At 44.2% G+C, this 20,678-nt stretch overlaps 3 protein-coding genes across 6 annotated transcripts in view; 2 read left to right on the plus strand and 1 right to left on the minus strand.

Moving 5' to 3' along the window:
* Window positions 1–3,105, minus strand: part of Rad17 (RAD17 checkpoint clamp loader component) — a 33,898-nt gene extending 30,793 nt beyond the window's left edge. For 2 of the 3 annotated variants that reach the window (NM_001044371.2, NM_001283011.1), the window contains exons 1-2: window positions 2,994–3,105; window positions 1,722–1,825 (exon numbers count right to left, since the gene is read on the minus strand). In NM_001044371.2, the coding sequence (NP_001037836.1) occupies window positions 1,722–1,763 (42 nt within the window). In that variant the 5' untranslated portion in view covers window positions 1,764–1,825; window positions 2,994–3,105. Of the gene's footprint in view, window positions 1–1,721; window positions 1,826–2,865 lie in introns of all 3 variants that reach the window. The other variant, NM_011233.3, reaches the window with a different exon arrangement.
* Window positions 3,106–3,386: 281 nt separating this feature from the next.
* On the plus strand, window positions 3,387–8,104 carry Taf9 (TATA-box binding protein associated factor 9). 2 transcript variants are annotated; one of them, NM_027139.5, is made up of 3 exons: window positions 3,387–3,489; window positions 6,235–6,327; window positions 7,078–8,104. In NM_027139.5, exon 3 carries the CDS (start codon window positions 7,095–7,097, stop codon window positions 7,887–7,889), a length of 795 nt encoding a protein of 264 aa, NP_081415.1. In that variant the 5' UTR covers window positions 3,387–3,489; window positions 6,235–6,327; window positions 7,078–7,094; the 3' UTR covers window positions 7,890–8,104. The 2 variants fall into 2 exon arrangements, with proteins under 2 accessions (NP_081415.1, NP_001015889.1); NM_001015889.2 differs by lacking the exon at window positions 3,387–3,489 and adding an exon at window positions 3,651–3,761.
* Ak6 (adenylate kinase 6) lies at window positions 3,387–18,459 on the plus strand. Its single transcript, NM_027592.3, has 5 exons — window positions 3,387–3,489; window positions 6,235–6,327; window positions 15,939–15,997; window positions 16,095–16,240; window positions 17,871–18,459. The coding sequence occupies exons 1-5, from the start codon at window positions 3,462–3,464 to the stop codon at window positions 18,061–18,063; spliced, it is 519 nt and encodes a 172-aa protein (NP_081868.1). The 5' UTR covers window positions 3,387–3,461; the 3' UTR covers window positions 18,064–18,459.
* Window positions 18,460–20,678: the final 2,219 nt, after the last annotated feature.

Genomic DNA, 20,678 nt, shown 5'->3' on the forward strand with positions numbered 1-20,678 from the left:
AAATAACAGTACTAAAAAGGTTTTAAGATAATGAAATTTTCTAAATGTCTAGGCATGGCAGCACTAACTTCTAACTCCAGCATTTGAGAGGAGAGCAGCAGGTTTGAAAATACACTGGCCCACATGAGAACCTGACTCAAAAACTTAAAATCAAACAAACAAAAGTTTAAAAATGGATTTTTTTTAATGTGCACTGTGTTTCGCCTGCAATGTATATCTGCACGAGATGTGTCAGACCCACTGGAACTGGACTTACAGTTATAAGTTGCCATGTGGGTCTAGGAATTGAACCTTGGTCCTCTGGAAGAGCTCTTAACTGCTGAGCAATCTCTCCAGCACCCTAAGAGTGGATTTTAATACTCTATTACGTTAGAAAAATCTAACATATCACGTGGTTTTCGAAATTTCCTGCCTAACTAATGGGGAAACAAGAATACACTCTCTTAAAGGATCCTCTGCTTCCGTTAGCAACATGGTTTAGCAATAGAATGCTCATCTGACGTCGCTACGCCCTGGCTTCAGTCTCGATGTCTGAGATGGAAGAGGAGGGAGATCAGAAAAGGAGGGAACTTATAGTTGTGAACTCCTTGTTAGATAATATTCCTCTCACAGACAGACTCCAAAACTGAAATTGAGAATAAGGCTTATGGGAAGAAATGTGGACTGATAACTATTTTATCAATCTAATCCACACGTCACCCTTTGGTCAAAGGGTCAAAAATATTATCAGAAGTAGAAGAAAGAAGATGTACAGAAAGAAAAAAATGTTGTCATAGCCACCTGACTCATTTCTTCTATGTCAAAGGATTGACAATGATACTATAATCATTTTCTTCCTGCTATATTTAAAAGTGCATGAAAATAGTTTTATACTAAACCTTCTGAAGACAATATTGATTTGTATGTTATTTATACACGTTGTACTTTTATTTCTTACTTCCATCTACCGTGAGAAAGAAAAACAGCAAAGTTATATAATTTACTTGAAATCAGAAAAAAAGGGCTGGTGAGATGGCTCAGTGGGTTAGAGCACCCGACTGCTCTTCCAGAGGTCCGGAGTTCAAATCCCAGCAACCACATGGTGGCTCACAACCATCTGTAACAAGCTCTGATGCCCTCTTCTGGGGTATCTGAAGACAGCTACAGTGTACTTACATATAATAAATAAATAAATCTTTAAAAAAAAAAAAAAAAGAAATCAGAAAAAAAATTAGAGTTCCCTTAGGGAAACGGCTCCCAGTTCTCTTGCATGAGTCTACACTTCCTCACAATTCCTATCTTGCTGAAAAAGGACACACTGACTGAACATCAGGTAGAGCCTGTGGTTAAGCTAGCCAACAACCACATATGTATCTCTTAAGAGTAACTGGAATTACAAATGCTTTTTCAAAACTGGGCGTAGTGGTTCAAGCCCTTAATCCCAGCACTCAGAAGACAGAGGCCAGCCAGATCTAAAATTGAGTTCCAAGATATCCAAGTCTACAAAAAGAAACTGTTTTGAAAAAGTAAAAGAGAGAAGAAAAGAAAATTAAAGAAAAGAAAAAAAGGAGGCTTTTCATAATTATGGTTATAGTTGTTTTGCAGCTTACCAGACTTCAGATCACTGATTGTAACAGACACTGGACTATCACTACTTTGACAGGCATAAAGCACTGAGAACAAACAAACTTTTCTCATTTTCTTTAGGCAATCACCACATGACCATTTTATGTATATCATACCTTTGTGGAAGACACCTTTGGTCTAAGGAAAGTTTCTGACATTATAAACTTTAACAGTTCCCATCAGTAGCATACAATTTAGAGTATGTTGAAGTATAATTCACCTTGGGGAAAAAAGAAAAACAGCTCAAATTATTTAAAAAAAAACTGTAAATACAGGATTAATACCAAAATACATAATCAACCAAGAAATAAGGGCTCAAATAAAGATGTTAAAATCTTAAAGTAAATTTTAAATGATTACAATTTAATCAGATAATCTATCTATGATGGTATAATATAAATAAAAGCTGTTCATAAAAACTCAATGATGGGGCTGGAGAGATGGCTCAGCGGTTAAGAACACTCACTGACTGCTCTTCCGAAGGTTCTGAGTTCAAATCCCAGCAACCACATGGTGGCTCACAACCATCTGTAACAAGATCTGACACCCTCTTCTGGAGTGTCTAAAGACAGCTACAGTGTACTTACATATAATAAATAAATAAATCTTAAAAAAAAAAACTCAACGATGAATGAAACAGAAAAACCATATATTTGTGCACTTACCTTTTATTATAAAGAAAAACTAATCCCATATAAACATTTTTATTTTTATGCTGAAAATTGTATTTCATGTCATGCTACCAAGTACTGTGGATTTACAATTTAAGGGGGAAAAAATGAAATGAGACTCATTAGTCACTTTGGATAAATGTATATATTGGAAGGTGCACCCATCTATTTTAGAGTTGTAGGTACACACAAGCCCACACGCTGAAAACTTTGGCACCCAATAAAACAAATCATCTTCTCCTATCTAATTTAGGATTATGGCCTGACCTTTCAAAGGGACACAAAAACGTCTGCTTAAGAAATTATAGTTGTCGAAATGAAAGATGCTCAATGATCAGGGCTCTTTGAAAACAAGACTGACAGTCACCTCCTTCGATAAACAAACAACCGTCTCTGATGATATCAGGCTCGGGAAACGCGCCGGAGATAACGAGAACTTCAACACTACCCCTAGCCTATCCACCTCCACCTCACACACTGCACAGGGGACAGGGACACAAAGCTCACACGTCAGTCCTTAGGTGTTTCTGCAATCACCAGTGAGCGGAGCTGACACCTCGCACCATGGCTCCAGGCCAGGGCTCCTCACCTACATCCTACACCAGTCCAGACTGGAGGGCGGGCCGGGAAGGACACAGCCCAGGTATGCGTGAAGACACAGCTGACCTCACGCCTCTGGGATATTAATAAATCAAGCGGAAGCCGCGGCGTCCTTACTTTCCGGGAGCTGCGTCCCCTCGCGGGCGGAAAAAAGCGGAGAACCGGGGCTGTACTTCGCCACCCAGCCCTCCCGGCTCAGCCGCAGGCTGTTGGAGGGCCCGCCTCCTGGGGACCTTCCTCACGGACGGCGCTTCCGCGACGCAGCCAGAGGGGAGGGGCCGGCAAGCGAGCAAGGGACGTAGGCGTCCAGCGCACTGCCTGACCCGAAACGCAGGCGGGTCTCGGGGCCCGGCTTCCCACCATTAGATGGAAGCGTAGGACCCGAGGCCAGCGGAGTTCCTGGTGCGTGCCGAGGTAGGGTCTGAGTGCGTGCGAGCCCGGCGGAGGGCCTCGAGGGAACCTAGCCGCGTACAGGCGCACGAGACCGCCCCTCCGCACGCACGCCCGCCCTTTCCGGTTCCTCCCTGGCAAGCGCGTCGGGGCGGGCGCGTGAGCGGAGGCTTTGGCTGCAGGGGAAGGAGGACTATGAAGCTTCCGAATATCCTGCTCACCGGTTAGGGCGCGCAACGGGGTCGGGTCGGGCCGGGCCGGGGTTTGCCGAGGGCTGTGAGGTCCCGGGGGCGCTCCGCAGGCCGCGCGGCGTGCCGTGTCGGCTGGCGCGTCAGGACCCGGCGCTCGCGACCGTTGGGGTGGGGGGCGGGGGAAGCGGCGGAGGCGGCGGTTCGGTTGGTCAGACGCCGCGCCGAGGAGAGGGAGAGCGGCAGGCCGGCTCCTGCTCTCCCGCTGCCCCGTCGCTCCGCCGGACGCTTGGCCTTTGTCAATCTGGTATCTTTGCCTGGAGAACGGGCTGCTGAGCCTTTGTCGCGGTCGGGCTTGGGGTTTTTAAAAATCGAGGTGCGGTGAGGCAGTTTTTAGCCGTTAGGAGATGTGGTGATGGTGGGTACCCCAGTCTTTGGGCCTTCTTGGTCGTCACCTTCTTATTTTATTTTTTATTTTTAGATACCCCTTTGCTTTTGAGAAACACTTCCCGAAAGGTTTCTGTAGATGATTTTTGGGATGCTTGTGAAGAGACGTGACTAATGAACTGTTACTTTGTTCGGTTCGCGCCACGGGCTTTGTTGTTGTTTCAGTGTTAAGGTTTCTGAGCGTTTGTGGTGATCTGGAGCTGATCGTGGGTGGGACGTTTCGGAGCTTTAATAAGAAAGGTTAAGTTGTAGCGTTTAGTAGCGTCATAGGCCAGTTGTACAAAGATGGGATGGATATAGATAAAGATGCCATCACTTTACTGAAAAAAGTTCAGCTGCTGTTTTGTCAGGTAACGAATCAGGTGAGGTTGTTGTCTGTCTTAGCTCTGCAGGCTTTAGCTTTGAGATTCCTTAGGAACATTTTACAATATCTGATTTGCATGGCCAGACAGTTTCTTGGGGCTTTCAGATTCTGAAGCCAGTAGGCTGCAGAGAATGCTGTAGATCAGTTGGTAGACTACTCACTAGTAGGCAGGAAGCCCTGGAATCAGGTCCCCAGAACAACATAGACTAGATGGGGTGGCATATGTCTGTTATTCCAATACTAGGGAGGATGAGAAGTCAAAGGCCAACCTAGAACCGTGCCGGTTGGCGGGAGGGGGGAAAGCAGTGGGGAGGGACGGACAAGAGTTACATCATAAGAACTCTGTAGATCTGAATGGGAGTGTTGAATACAGAAAGGGTTCACGAGCGCTGAGTAAGAGTTGGGATTGATGTGTTCTTACAGTGGAAGTATATTTTTTTTGACTATAGAGACATGATTTTTCAGGATTTCTTACAATGTTCAAGTTGACATAAGTTTGAACATTATGCATTTGATTGTCTTAAGGGTATTAGCTATAAGCAGGGCAGTGGTGGCACAAGCCTTTAATCCCAGCACTTGGGAGGCAGAGGCAGGCGGATTTCTGAGTTCGAGGCCAGCCTGGTCTACAGAGTGAGTTCCAGGACAGTCAGGGCTACACAGAGAAACCCTGTCTCGAAAAAAAACAAAAACAGGGGGAAGTGGAGGGTATTAGCTGTAAAAGGAGAAAAGCAAACTATGTATAGTGTCATTTATAAGGGTATCTATGCTGTGTGGATATATACAGTGTGTATGTATACACTTACTTAAATACACACCAAGTATCCCTTAGATACACACAAACACATAGAAAGTTAAGTAAGAAACTGGTTTAAAGTAGCTCCCTCTGGGGAAGGTATTTCTGTTAGGGGAAATGGTAGTAATGGTATTGCTCATACTAAACTTTTTTTCCATTGAATTTTTTTTTTTAAGATTTATTTATTATATGTAAGTACACTGTAGCTGTCTTCAGACACCCCAGAAGAGGGCATCAGATCTTATTAAGGATGGTTGTGAGCCACCATGTGGTTGCTGGGATTTGAACTCACGACCTTTGGAAGAGCAGTTGGTGCTCTCAACTGCTGAGCCATCTCTCCAGCCCCATTGAATGTTTTTTTGGGGGGTGGGGGTTTGTTTGGTTTTTTTGTTTGTTTGTTTGTTTTGGTTTTGGTTTGGTTTGGTTTTGGTTTTTCGAGACAGGGTTTCTCTGTGTAGCCCTGGCTGTCCTGGAACTCACTCTGTAGACCAGGATGGCCTCGAACTCAGAAATCCACCTGCCTCTGCCTCCCCAGTGCTGGGATTAAAGGCGTGCGCCACCATGCCCGGCCCATTGAATGTTTTTTAAGCTTTTTATTAACGCAATAAGTGATAATAGTGTATTTGAGGTGCCTAATTTTTTTGTTTTGTTTTTTTGTTTGTTTGTTTTTTTAAGACCGGGTTTCTCTGTATAGCTCAAGCTGTCTTGGAACTTACTTTGTAGACCAGGCTGGCCTTGAACTCAGAAATCCGCCTGCCTCTGCCTCCCGAGTGCTGTGATTAAAGGCATGGGCCACCACGCCCGGCAAGGTGTCTAATTTTATGCTGGGAATTTTGTTGTTGGCAGGCAGAATTGGCATCAAAATTGCTGCAGTCCTATCCCTGGAGATTAGGATATAGACACTAGTAGACAGTAATTTCTGGAGAATTTTTTGGTTGGTTGGTTTGGTTTGGTTTTGAGATAGGGCTTTCCTATGTGGCCCTGGCTGTCCTGACACTGTGTAGCCTAGTCTGGTCTTGAAGCCCCAGAGACTCTCACCTGCCTCTGCCCCAAGTGCTGGGATTAAAGACGTACACCACCATACCAGGCTTTATATCAGTTAAGAACCTTAAGGGCAGAAGATGGCTGACAAATAAGTAGTATTTGAACAGTATTTTTCTGTGTCTAATCTTACAGGTACACCAGGGGTTGGAAAAACCACACTAGGCAAAGAACTTGCATCAAGATCAGGCCTGAAGTACGTTAACGTGGGAGATCTAGCTCGAGAAGGTAAGGGTCACTTTGATGTTGCGTTTTTGTTTTTAAGTCAGGTAATAGAGTGTTAGTCCTGCTAAGTGTTGCTAGAGGTCCAGAAAGCAGAAGGATCCTGGTAGTAAGCAGTTCTGTTGTGCTAGGGACCTGAGAAAGAAAAAGTGTCACATGTATAGCAGATAGTAGCATCACATGGTTATTTTGGACATTTTCCCTTCCCTAACCCAAAATAACTAGAATTGTTGCAAAGAGTAATAATTAGGAGAGTTTCTGTTAGGAGACTCGATAGATAAGATCTGAATATGAAGAAGAGGGAAAATGCTGTGTTCAGCAGACACAAAGGTTTGAGTGATTTTAAATGACTATACGAGACATACTGATCTCTCAGGAAGGACAGGTTACTGTGAACTCAAACCATTAGAACATGACTATGTTATTTTTTAAAAATCATTTTGACAGTTGCATGCCCAGACTCATTGCATATAAAGTGTGGTAGTTTTACTTATTTTATCCTGTTTTCCCCTAATCTTTTATTATTTAACTTATTTGTGTCATCCTTTTTATAGTCTACATTCAGAGAAGGAATTTAGTATTTAACCAAAGGGAGGTTTAAATATGCTTAATTAGAAAAAAAGGTTGATGTTTTGTATTTTAAATATATTTTTTAAAGTTTTAAAACATTTGAAAATTTTAAATTCCTAGCAGTTGCTACTGAAGTAACTATTTCGGTTTGATCTAATTTCCATATTTTTTTTAAATGACCTAAAGTCTGATCAGCGGATATCATGGAGTCTGGCAAGATGGCGTCTCCCAAGAGCATGCCGAAAGATGCACAGATGATGGCACAAATCCTGAAGGATATGGGGATTACAGAATATGAGCCAAGAGTTATAAATCAGATGCTGGAGTTTGCCTTCCGATATGTGACAACAATTCTAGATGATGCTAAAATTTATTCCAGCCATGCTAAGAAAGCTACTGTTGATGCAGATGACGTACGACTGGCAATCCAGTGCCGTGCTGACCAGTCTTTCACTTCTCCACCCCCGAGAGATTTCTTATTAGATATTGCACGACAAAGAAATCAAACCCCTTTGCCACTGATCAAGCCATATTCAGGTCCTAGATTGCCACCTGATAGGTATTGCTTAACTGCCCCAAACTATAGGCTTAAGTCTTTACAGAAAAAGGCACCTGCTCCTGCAGGAAGAATAACAGTTCCAAGGTTAAGTGTTGGTTCAGTTTCTAGTAGACCAAGTACTCCCACCCTAGGTACACCGACTCCACAAACCATGTCTGTTTCAACTAAAGTAGGCACCCCAATGTCCCTCACAGGACAGAGGTTTACAGTACAGATGCCTGCTTCTCAGTCCCCTGCTGTAAAAGCTTCTATACCTGCAACATCAACAGTTCAGAATGTTCTTATTAATCCATCGTTAATTGGGTCCAAAAACATTCTTATTACTACTAATATGGTATCACAGAATACAGCCGAGTCAGCAAATGCACTGAAACGGAAACGTGAAGACGATGATGATGACGATGATGACGATGATGATGATGACTATGATAATATGTAGTCTAGCCACGATGCATGTAACCTGTGTTCTTGGACTTGGATCCATTGTACTACAAGTTAAAAAGCATGTTAGATGTTTTAAAGCTGTACTTTAGAAAGTGGTGTTTCATACGTATGCTTTGCTTTTTGATTAAAATGTTCAGTTTTACTAGAACTAGTGATGGTTTTTCATCAACCTTTATGCACAAAAAATAAAATTGTCATTTATCAGTTTGATTCTTGGTACTTTGGCAGTTATGTTTTCAAAAACAATTTCCCCCCAGCTTGAAGGTTTACAGTCTCCCTTACTGCGTCTACTGTGCTACCTTACCTCTAATGGCGTTGGATGTTTATTGATTTTTGAGAGAGGGTCTCTCTGTAGTACTGGATATCCTGGAACTACCTATGTTGGCCCGGCTGGCCTTGAACTCACAGAGCCTTCCTGAGTGCTGGGATTAAAGGTGCTTTAATCTAGCACACCCAGGCAGATTTTGAGAGTCTGCTGTGTATGAGTCACTCTTAGGGTATTTTCTCTGGCTTATCTATCCATGATGCATGTATTTACTATTGGTCAAGATTTATTCATATAAACTATATTTCATTTATATGCTTAGATTTAAGTTCCTCAGTGACCTAGTTTCTTAGTTCCTTTTTTTTTTTTTTTTTTTTTTTTTGTAAGATTTATTTACCATCATGGGGACTTTTGGGATAGCATTTGAAATGTAAATGAAGCAAATACCTAATTAAAAAAAGTATGACTTACACAAGCAAAAAAAAAAAAAAGACTTCTTTCTCATTATACATAAGTACACTGTAGCTGTGTTCAGATGCACCTCAAGAGGGTGTCATATCTCATTACGGGTGGTTGTAAGACACTATGTGGTTGCTGGGATTTGAATTTTGGAAGCGCAGTCAGTGCTCTTCCCCACTGAGCCATCTTGCCAGCCCCCTTTTAGTTCCATTTTTAAATGGAACCTTTTTGGTCATACTTCGTTATACTTCGGCATTTTTTTCCTTTTGTGTGTGTGTGGGGGGGGGGGGGTGTTCCTGTAAGTAAGTGCACTGCACTGTGCTGTGCTGTGTGTCTGGTGCCTGTGGAGGCCAGATGAGGGCTCCAGATCCCTTGGCTCACAAATGATTTATGATACAGAAGTCCACTGACCTCTGCCTCCCGAGTGCTGGGATTAAAGGTGTGCGCCACCACTTCCTGGCCCTGTCTCACTTTTTAAAGTTTAAATGTTTTCCCTAACTCTGGCTAAAATGGTTCTTGTGACTGAGCCTCTCAATAGCATGGGTGTCTGAGAATGCTTATCGTATGTCCTCCGTTTTGGATTACTCTCCACTTGGTGTTCTTTCTCATATACAATTGTTTTAGTGTTATTAGCATCCTCAGTTTTCCTACCTGTAGTTTAGTAACCTTTTGCACAATGAAGGCTAACTCCAGGGTACACGTAGGTCTGGGTAGAATAGTACAGGGGTATTGAATTCATTTCACATGGAACCAGGTCTTTACATGCATGCTAATAAGCATATACTCTACCACGACTACCACGGAGTGCTTGCGCAGTAATTAGATCTTGATTTCTCTCTTCATTAGCAAGCTTCTGCTATGATTTACCTTAACTAAGGAACAGCCCTGCAAACCTTTAAGTGTTTACTGTCGCTAAGGTGATTCAGCCATCTGGTAATCCTTTCCCTCCTGCTCACACTCCGGTTTACTAATCACCTTCCACCTGGTGACTCGTGTTTGTAATTTTGGAAGCCTAATTTCTGGATACTTGTTATACATGTCTAAACTTTGTCAACACATCTCCAAATTATCGTACTTAAAAAGCATGGCTTGAAGCCTGGCAGTGGTGGCACACGCCTTTAATCCCAGCACTGGGGAGGCAGAGGCAGGCGGATTTCTGAGTTCGAGGCCAGCCTGGTCTTCAGTGTGAGTTCCAGGACAGCCAGGGCTACACAGAGAAACGCTGTCTCAAAAAACCTATTTAAAAAAAAAAAAAAAAAAAGCGTGGCTTGAAATCTTCCTACCACCTCCTGATTCTAACTTGCCATACATACACTGTACTCTCTGTGCAGTTATACTTGGTCTCGAACTTCTGATAGTTTCCCTGAAAAAAAAAAAAAAGTCTATGCAATGCTCCTTTCTTACCTCCTTGGCGTGGGGCCTCTGCCTCAGATTATTTTAATACTACTTATGTTGTATGTATGTATGTATGTATGTATGTATGTATGTATGTGTCAGTTAGAGCTTTCCAGGCACATGTGGAAGTCCGTGAACAACTTGCAGTAGCCAGCTCTCCCCTTGGGGACCCTAGGCATCAAACTCAAATGGCAAGGTAGCAAATACCTTTACTGGCTGAGCCACTTCTAAGTGTGCCCGGGACACCTGGTTTATTTGGTGCTGGGGCTAAAACCCAGGGCTTGCTACTTTGTATCTGCCACCTGAGACGCCAGCCTCGTGTGAGAATCCTGCTCGGTCTGCAGTATCTCCCACCTGCCTTTTGATACTATTGTTCACTGATGTTAGAAGAGGATGAGAGAGAAGAGAATGGCAAGGTTGGATCAGAATGTTGGTGGGAGCCTTTAGGAAGGAGAGTCTGTGCTGTTGTAGCTTGCTTAGGACACTTGAGTTCCTTTTTGCTCCTCTCACTGAGTCCTGGGCTTAACAGGCATCTGCTGCCCAGCTCAGCCTTTGTACTTGGTTCTCTCATGAGCTGGTCTTCAGCTTTATGTGTAGCCATTCTTCCCCTTTCTCCTCCATTCAGTGAACCCAGTGTTCTTCTCTCAGGGATTTTGTGCATATTTAGTTTCCTCAAATCATAAAACTTTGCGTGGGAAATTGATTTAATGTTTTGAACTTTCAGTCATTTGATCAAATGAAGCTTTTTGATCTTTGCTGTATTAAGATCATATGTACAGCCAGTCAGTGGTGGCACAAGCCTTTAAGCCCAGCACTTGGGAGGCAGAGACAGGTGGATTTCTGAATTCAAGGCCAGCCTGGTCTACAGAGTGAGTTTCAGGACAGCCAGGGCTACACAGAGAAACCCTGTCTCGAAAAACCAAAAGAAGAAGAAAAAAATGTCCTTTGTTAGCCAGGTGGTGGTGGTACACACTTTTAATCCCAGCACTTTGGAAGCAGAGGCTGGTGGATCTGAGTTCAAGGTCTTTCAAGACAGGAAGGGCTACTCAGAGAAACCCTGTCTCGGAGGAGGAATTAAAAACCAAAATAAAACAAAACAAAAAACTCCCTGTCATATATATTTTATATATACTTTGTAGACGAAAGAGATGTCTCAGCAGGTAAAATCAAACAAGTGTGAAGACTCACATGTGTTTTGATCTCTACATATTCTCCTAAACATACCATGTACAGACAATAATTATAAAATATATAGCCGTGTGTGGTGGCACACGCTTTTAATCCCAGCACTCGGGAGGCAGAGGAGGCAGATTTCTGAGTTTGAGGCCAGCCTGGTCTACAAAGTGAGTTCCAGGACAGCCAGGGCTATACAGAGAAACTCTGTCTCAAAAAACAAACAAACAAACAAAAAAATTAGGGGGCTGGAGAGATGGCTCAGTGGTTAGAGCACTGACTGCTCTTCCGAAGGCCCTGAGTTCGATTCCCAACAACCACATGGTTGCTCACAACCATCTGTAATGGGATCTGATGCCCTCTTCTGGTGTGTCTGAAGACAGTGACAGTGTACTCATACATGTTAACTAAATAATCTTTTTAAAAAATTATAACCTTCCTTCTACATCAAAGGAGGCTGGAGAGCTGGCTCAGCAGCTAATGTTTGGTCCTCAGCCCTTACACACAGCTCAGAACTGTTCATAACAGAGTTCCAGAGGATCCATTGGCCCTTTGGGCTTCTGGACCCAGGATCCATGTGGTTCACAGGTACATGGAGGCGAACAGAAACACACATTAAATAAACCTTTAAAGAAAAAATATGTAGAACAAACGTTGCAAGAAATTAGACTCTAATTCTAAAGGTTAATTTTACTACATCTAATTTTTCGACAGCATATAATTTTTAAGTAAAAAAATGCTTATGTGTATGGGTGTCTTGTCTGTATGCCAGGATTGAAGGTCTTTTACGTCATAAGTGGCTGTTTTAGATTTAAAATAGTAGTGAAGCTGGGCTGGAGAGAGAGCTTAGGGGTTGGGAGCATTGGCTGCTCTTCCAGAAGTCCTAAATCAGTTTCCAGCAACCACATGGTGGCTCACAACCATCTGTGAGTTCTGGTGCCCTCTTGTGGCCTGCAGGTGTAAATGCAGATAGCGTACTCACAGATAAATCTTTAAGAAATGATAATACAGATTTGTTCTTATTATTTTTAAGTGTGTGTGTGTGTGTGTGTACTTGTGAGTACCCACAGAAGGCAGAGATATGTGGCCCCCCTGAAGTTAGAGTTACGGGCAGTTGTAAGCTGCCCATGTGGGTGCTGGAAACAGTTCTGGTCTGCAGGAGCTAAACAGGCCATTTACCAACATGCCTTCTCTTCAGCCCCATAGACTTATGTTCCATACTCTGACACTGTGAGTCTGTGAAACTTTTAGGAGTTAGGGCCTGGCTGGCCGAGGTGCTGGGGGCTCTCCTTAATGGTTATTGCCTGCCTTCTACTTCCTGCCAGTCACCATGTAAAGCAGTGGCAGCTGCAAGCTCCCCACTCCAGACTGCCTCACCTTCCCTGCCTCCAAGAGGGCAGACACCTCCTGAAAGCATGAGTCAGGTATTTTTAGTACGGTTGCCACATGTATGCCTGATGCCAGCAGATGTCAGACCCCTTGGAACTGGAGTTACGGACAGTTCTGAGTCGCCATGTAAGCTCTGGGAACTGAACCCAGGTCCTCTGAAAGAACAAGTGCCTTTAACTGATGACCTATCTCTCAGGCCTCTGCCTTTTATAATAAAGCCATTGAGGTTGGGGATTTAGCTCGGTGGTAGAGCGCTTGCCTAGCAAGTGTAAGGCCCGGGTTTGGTCCTCAGCTCTGAAAAAAAAAAAGACAAAATAACAATAAAATAAAGCTATTTAACTTTCTTTAAAATTTGACTATATATGATATTGAACTCAGGGCCTTTTGAGTGCTAGCCAAGTGCTCTACCACTGAGCTGTATCCCCAAATCCAAGACCATCGACCTTTTGAGAGGAATGACTTGAGGATTCTGGGAAGTGAAGAGACTGACTCCTCTTCCCCTTAAGAAAGGGTGAGATCAGGAAGTGGTATTTACTTCCAGAAGCAAGAACCTGAGATTGCTTGGAGTGAGTGTGTATGTATGTATATTTGTATGTGTATGTGTTTGCGTGTGTTTTTTTAAAGATTTATTTTATGTATATGAATGCTCTATCTGCATGTGCACCTGCATGCCAGAAGAGGCCAGAAGATCTCATTACAGATGGTTGTGAGCCGTCATGCGGTTGCATTGAAATTGAATTTAGGACCTCTGGAAGGGCAGCCAGTGCTCTTAAACTGCTGAGCTACCTTATAGCCCCCAATTTTAAAATCTTTTTTTTAAAAGATTTATGTATACAAATACACTATAGCTGTCTTCAGCAGACCAGAAGAGAGTGTCCAATCCCATTACAGATGGTTGTGAGCCACCATGTGGTTGCTGGGAATTGAACTCAGAACCTCTGGAAGAGCAGTTAGTGCTCTTAACTGTTGGGCCATCTCTCCAGTCCCCAAGTTTATATTCTTGACCTTAAGTTGGAGCCCAATCTTGTTTTTGTTGTTATTTAGTTTTTGTGGCTTTGTTTTGTTTTGTTTGTTGTTGTTTTGTTGAGACATGGTCTCTGTGTAGTCCTGGCTGTCCTGGAACTCACTGTGTGGACCAGGCTGGCTTCTAACTCAGAAATCTTCCTGCATTTGCTTCTTAGCATGCTGGGATTGAGGCCCAACAGTGATATGTGTGAGAGTGTTTATATTTGTCTGTCTATATGTTCCCTTTTCCTACCAATCAATAACAACAACAACAACAAAATGTTATTTTCTTCCACTAATAGCTCTGATATTGGCTCCCCTCCCCTGCTCTTTAAAGACTTTGATACTTAAATTTTTCAGAGAAAGGCTGGAGAGCTGACTCTTAAGAATGCATACTGCTCTTGCAGAGAAGAAAGTTCAGTTCCTAGCACCCAGAGGTGGCTCACAACTGTGTAATGACTCCAGTTCCTAATGGTTCTGGCCTCTGCAGGCACACACACTCAGAGGCACATAACTACACATGAACAGATACGTAACTAAAAGTAAATCTTTTAGCTAGGTGGGGAGGCTCAGGTCTTTAATCCCAGTATTCAAGAGGACTGGGTAGGGGGATCTCTTGAGTCCAGTGCTACCCAGAGATATAGTGAGATCCTGTCCTAAAGGGGGATAGAGGTAAACCTTCTACTAAAAGACATTATTTGGGCCAGGCAGTGGTGGGTCACACCTTTAATCCAGCACTTAGCAGGCAGATAGGTGGATTTCTGAGTTGGAGGCCAGCCTGGTCTACAGAGTGAGTCCAGGACAGCCTGGTCTACAGAGTGAGTTCCAGGACAGCCAGGTCTACAGAGTGAGTTCAAGGCCAGCCTGGTCTACAGAGTGAGTCCAGGCCAGCCTGGTCTACAGAGTGAGTTCCAGGACAGCCAGGTCTACAGAGTGAGTCCAGGACAGCCTGGTCTACAGAGTGAGTCCAGGACAGCCTGGTCTACAGAGTGAGTCCAGGACAGCCTGGTCTACAGAGTGAGTCCAGGACAGCCTGGTCTACAGAGTGAGTCCAGGACAGCCTGGTCTACAGAGTGAGTCCAGGACAGCCTGGTCTACAGAGTGAGTTCAAGGCCAGCCTGGTCTACAGAGTGAGTCCAGGACAGCCTGGTCTACAGAGTGAGTCCAGGACAGCCTGGGCTACAGAGTGAGTCCAGGACAGCCTGGGCTACAGAGTGAGTCCAGGACAGCCTGGGCTACAGAGTGAGTCCAGGACAGCCTGGTCTACAGAGTGAGTCCAGGACAGCCTGGTCTACAGAGTGAGTCCAGGCCAGCCTGGGCTACAGAGTGAGTCCAGGACAGCCTGGTCTACAGAGTGAGTCCAGGACAGCCTGGTCTACAGAGTGAGTCCAGGCCAGCCTGGGCTACAGAGTGAGTCCAGGACAGCCTGGGCTACAGAGTGAGTCCAGGACAGCCTGGGCTACAGAGTGAGTCCAGGACAGCCTGGGCTACAGAGTGAGTCCAGGACAGCCTGGGCTACAGAGTGAGTCCAGGCCAGCCTGGGCTACAGAGTGAGTCCAGGACAGCCTGGGCTACAGAGTGAGTCCAGGACAGCCTGGGCTACAGAGTGAGTCCAGGACAGCCTGGGCTGCACAGAGCCCCATGTATTTAGGGCTAGAGAGATGGCTTAGGAGTTAAGAGCGAATTGTGCTCTTTCAGAGAGCCACAGTTAAGTTCCTAGGAACTACCTCATGGCTTACAGCCAGCAACCCATAATACCAGTTACAGGGATGCTACACTTCTGGCCTCAAGAATAATACAGTTTAAAAATAAAATATTTTTTGTTTATTTTTTGCTTTTTTGAGACAGGGTTTCTCTGTGTAGTCTTGGCTGCCCTGGAACTCACTGTAGACCAGGCTGTCCTTGAATTCACAGAGATCCGCCTGCCTCTGCCTCCCGAGTGCTGGGATTAAAGGTGTGTGCCACCACATCGGGCAAAAAATTTTTTTTTTTCTTTTTAATGTAAGCATTTGATATGAGCTGGGCAGGGTGGCACATCCTGTAATCCTAGTTCCCCAGAGGTTGAGATCAGAGGAGTCCTAGTTCAAGGCCAGATTGGTCTACATGGAGAGGCCCTGACTCCAGCACAAAGCAAACAAAGTAAGTTTGAGCTATGTTGCCATGTTGCCGCCAGGTTTCCTACTAAGAAAGATCCAGTTTTCGCTATGGCCCTAGATGTTTGTGGACCATGCAGAGTCATTGCATCAGTGCCCGGTCTGGATCTGAAGAAATCATCGATGGGTTTCCTCAATCTAGAATTAACTTAAGTCAGTGAGGGCTGCTTGGAAACTACTAACGAGCTCGTGTACCCTCTTGCAGGGCAGTTATACGACGGCTACGATGAGGAGTATGGCTGTCCCATTCTAGATGAGGATAGGGTAAGTACCACTGAGCGAGGGCACAGCTGCTGGGATCAAAGGCGTGCGCCACCACCGCCCGCCATTCATCCTTTTTATTGGTGTGTGCCCATCACAGGTTGTCGATGAGTTAGAGCATCAGATGCAGGAGGGCGGTGTGATTGTGGATTACCACGGCTGTGACTTCTTCCCCGAACGCTGGTTTCATATAGTGTTTGTGTTGAGAACAGATAATGGTGTATTGTATAAACGACTTGAAACAAGGTAAGGGAAAGAAGAAACACTGACTTTGTTCTTAAGGCAAATAAAGTTTGTTCAGGTTCATGAGGCTGGCTGATAATCCCACGAGAAGACACTCTTTGAAGAGTAGCTGCTTTGTCTGCTCTCTGTAAACTAAATCTATGGATATGGTTATACTGAGCCAAAGACATTTGCAAGGCCCGAGTAAGTACTTCCTGAGTAAAAGAATTCCTCAACTGAATTCCCCCCCACCCCCCCAAAGACTGTAGCTTTGGCTTTCCTGTAACTCATTCTGTAGCCCAAGCTGACCTTGAACTCAGAGATCTGCCAGCCTCTGCCTCTGCCTCTGCCTCCTGAGTGCACCAACACCGCCCAGCTTTAACTGAAAATTTGATTTAGTATAATATACCAGATAGAAATCCCCACACTATCGTGTTTTATCCTCTATACAGCCTTTTCTAGGAAAAGAACCAAGCACTAATAATCTATGTTTAAATACTGTCCATTCAAATTATCCCCATACCAACAGTGGGGAAGGTTATGAAAATTAACAAGATATGTGCTGGGCATTGTGACACACACCTCTGATCCCAGCTCAATGGCTTCCAGGAACAAAATGGAGTGAGGCTGGTTCTTGAAGTGCCAATATCAAACTCTTTTATTCCTGTCAAAGGTTCCAAATGGCCTGCGTAGCTTTTCAACCAACAAATACCATGTAGTGGTCCTCTGGCCCTTAACTTTTAACTGGCTGTTTAGTTGGTTTATATACTGCCTAAACATTATGTAAGTTACTTTTATTACCTTTGGGATTACTAAATTATAGATAACATTTTTATAATGAGTTATCCAATTGATGTATGGTATCCTACACTTCCCTCTTTTTTTTTTTTTTTTTTGTTTGTTTGTTTGTTTGTTTTTCCAGTCAGGGTTTCTCCGTGTAGCCCTGACTGTCCTGGAGCTCACTTTGTAGACCAGGCTAGCCTCGAACTCAGAAGTCCGCCTGCCTCTGCCTCCCGAGTGCTGGGATCAAAGGCGTGAGCCACCACACCCAGCTCCACACTTCCCTCTTATGTATACTATCTGTCTTTATCATAAATCCTTGCTATGGGTCTTTTTTTTTTAAGATTTATTTTTTTTTAAAGATTTATTTATTTATTTATTATATGTAAGTACACTGTAGCTGTCTTCAGACACACCAGAAGAGGGCGTCAGATCTCCTTATGGATGGTTGTGAGCCACCATGTGGTTGCTGGGATTTGAACTCCGGACCTTTGGAAGAGCAGTCGGGTGCTCTTACCCACTGAGCCATCTCACCAGCCCCAACTATGAGTCTTTTTATTTATCTCATTTAGCCAAGAATCTGGGTTGAGGTAGGGACTTGTTTACCGGCTAGTTGATTGGTAATTATTTGAGCAGCAAATACATTAGCACTTGATCTAAATAAACCTATGTCAGCCTCATAATTCTCAGGTTAGCCCTTGTGTCAAAGAAATCTCTCATAGTTGCTAGCTTGTCTCCTCTGGGTAAAGAGAGTATGAGAGGATTTTTGTGTAAATTTTGATATATTCAAAAAAGTGTCCAGTTTCTAGGTTGTTCTTGAAGCAATAGTTAATGCTTAGTTAGTATGTTTACTTAACCTCTCTTTGCCTTCCAGGGGTTATAATGAGAAGAAACTACAAGACAATATTCAGTGTGAGATTTTTCAAGTTCTTTATGAAGAAGCCATAGCATCTTACAAAGAAGAAATCGTGCATCAGCTGCCCAGTAATGAACCAGAACAGCTCGAGGACAATATCAACCAAATCTCAAAATGGATTGAGCAGTGGGTCAAAGATCATAACCCTTAACTTAGACACTGGCTAGCCAGGCACCACCTCCGTCCATCGTCCCAGATCTTAGGAGGCAGCAGCTGGTCTACACAGTGAGTTCTAGGCCAGCCAGGGCTGCACAGTAAGGCTCTGTTTCAAAGGGAAAAAAGAAAAAGAAAAAAAGCCTGGCTACCGTCACTCAGTCCACATAGTAGGAACACGGGAGGATGAGCAGAAGAAAGCTTGTGTCGCAGCTCTAGCTGCTGCCTGGATTTCTTTTTCTCCGTGAGAAACCTTACACAATCTCAGATATGAATATAACTTATTAAAGATTAAAAGTTGTCTTCAAATTGAATTGATAATAAATCTGGTCAATGGATACACATCTCTTTAATAGTAGGTGATCTCTTAGATAAAAATGGAAAATTAAAGATACATGGTCAGTATTGCTTTTATTTTGAAAAAATTAGAGGGGTGGGGTGGGGCTGCTGAGATGGCCGAGTAAGCACGAGCACCGGACCAAGGCTGAGACCTGAGTTCCGGACCCCACACACACACGACGGACGAGAGAACCAGCTCCCACTGGGTCTCATCGTCCGACTAACGCATGCGCGCTGGCATGTGCGCTCCCTCTCTCACACACACACAATGAGAAGTAGGCTTAAATAATTTGAGGGCTGGTGAGATGGTACCGTGGATAAAGTGCTTACCGCGCAAGCATGAAGACAAGCGTTTGGGTTGTAAACCCAGCATGGGGACAGAACAGTCCCTGGGACAAGCTGGCTAGCTAAATGGCTGGCATTGGCTAGCTCTGGGTTCAGCCCGCGGCTGCAGGAGTAAGAGAAGTCAAGAAAGACGGCTGACACCACACACTACGGGTTTTCCCTTTGGACTAGCGGCTGTGGGGAGCCGAGGAAGAGCCCAGTGAGTGGAGTCTGAGTACATGGGTACCAGCCATGGGCAGAGCCACGCTCTGGACCCCATAGCCTCAGACCCCTAGGAGAGCCTTCATCCCACCCCACCGCTGAGGCTCAGAGGGATGGCAAGCCTTCCTGTGGTGTATGTGGATGTTGACCATGCAGAAATGTCCCCATAACTTTCTCCCCTGGGTATTTATGGCATAGAGGCTGGTCTGAGATTAGGTCAATCTGTCTCCTTGATCCAGTTGCCTATCATACCCACTGCCTCCTTTCTTGTCTGTGCTAACTCCGCACAGTTCAGCTGTGTGCAGTAGCTCCCAACACGGGGAGCTACAGGGTGCTGAGGTTTCTCCATCACAGGGCCCAATCCACCTCATAGCCCGCTTGTCTGTCTATCGTCCGTCTGTCTGTCTTCATTCCCTTGCCACTCCTAGTCAGATCTGTCCCTGGAGCTACCCTGGATACTTGTTCTGTATACAGAATTTGGTATAAATGTTAGACTAGCCTTCTAGCCCACCTCTTTACTCAGATCACCTCCCTCCTCCCTCTAGGAAACAATGTTACTGGCTTCTGGTATATTGCAGAGATTTGGTGCCTATAAAATGTGTGTATATACACTTTTTATAAAAATAGTAATAGGACTGAGAAAATGGCTATCAGTAAAGTGTTTGCAAAGACAAGACTTCCATTCCCAGAACCCACCTTTTTAAAAAGATAGGTTTGGTGGCAGGCACTTGCTTATTAACTGAGTGCTGAAGAGGTGGAAACAGGTGGCTCTCTAGCTCTGGGGCTAGCCTAGCCTACTTACTTCATGCATTCCAGGCTGAAGTCTTAAAAATAAGGTGTCTTATTTTTTTAAATATTTTATGTCTTAAAAATAAGATGTGAGGTGCCTGAGGAATAGTCTCCAAGGTTGTCCCCTGGCCTCCATGGGCACACACATACTCTGTATTTTAATTTATGAGAGGATTGTATCATCTCAGAAAATACAAACCTCTCAATTATATTTTAGATAAATTTTTACCATCTTAAAATTCAGATTTAATAGCCCAGCATTAGTGGCACATGCCATTAATCCTAGCACTAGGGAGGCAGAGGCAGATGGGCCTCTCAATTTGAGGCCAGACTGGTTTACAAAGCAAGTCCCAGGACAGCCAGGATAAAGAAACCCTGTCACAGAAGAAGAAAAAAAAAATCTGATTTAAGATTTGGTGACTTTGCCGGGCAGTGGTGGCGCACACCTTTAATCCCAGCACTTGGGAGGCAGAGGCAGGCGGATTTCTGAGTTTGAGGCCAGCCTGGTTTACAGAGTGAGTTCCAGGACAGCCAGGGCTACACAGAGAAACCCTGTCTTGAAAACAACAACAACAACAAAAAAAACAAAAAACAAAAAAAAAGATTTGGAGACTTAAATGTAGTCTCGGGGTGTGGCTCAGTGATGGCAAATGTTTAGATGTACAAAACCTGGCTTAGTCACTCACTGTTCTACTGCTGTGAAAAAACACCGTGACCAAGGCAACTTATAAAAGAAAGCATCTGATTGGGAAGTTTGCTTACAGTTTCAGATGGTGAGTCCACGGCCATCATCGTGGGGAGCACCGCTCTGGAACAGTAGCTAAGAGCTTACACCTGACCCACAAGCAGAAGAGAGAGACTGGTCCACCTTCAGTGACACACCCCCTCCACCAAAGTCACACCTCCTAATCGGTCCCAAACCTAGTAGTTCCACTAACC

Source organism: Mus musculus, chromosome 13 (assembly GCF_000001635.26).
Source record: "Mus musculus strain C57BL/6J chromosome 13, GRCm38.p6 C57BL/6J".
NCBI lineage: Eukaryota > Metazoa > Chordata > Mammalia > Rodentia > Muridae > Mus > Mus musculus.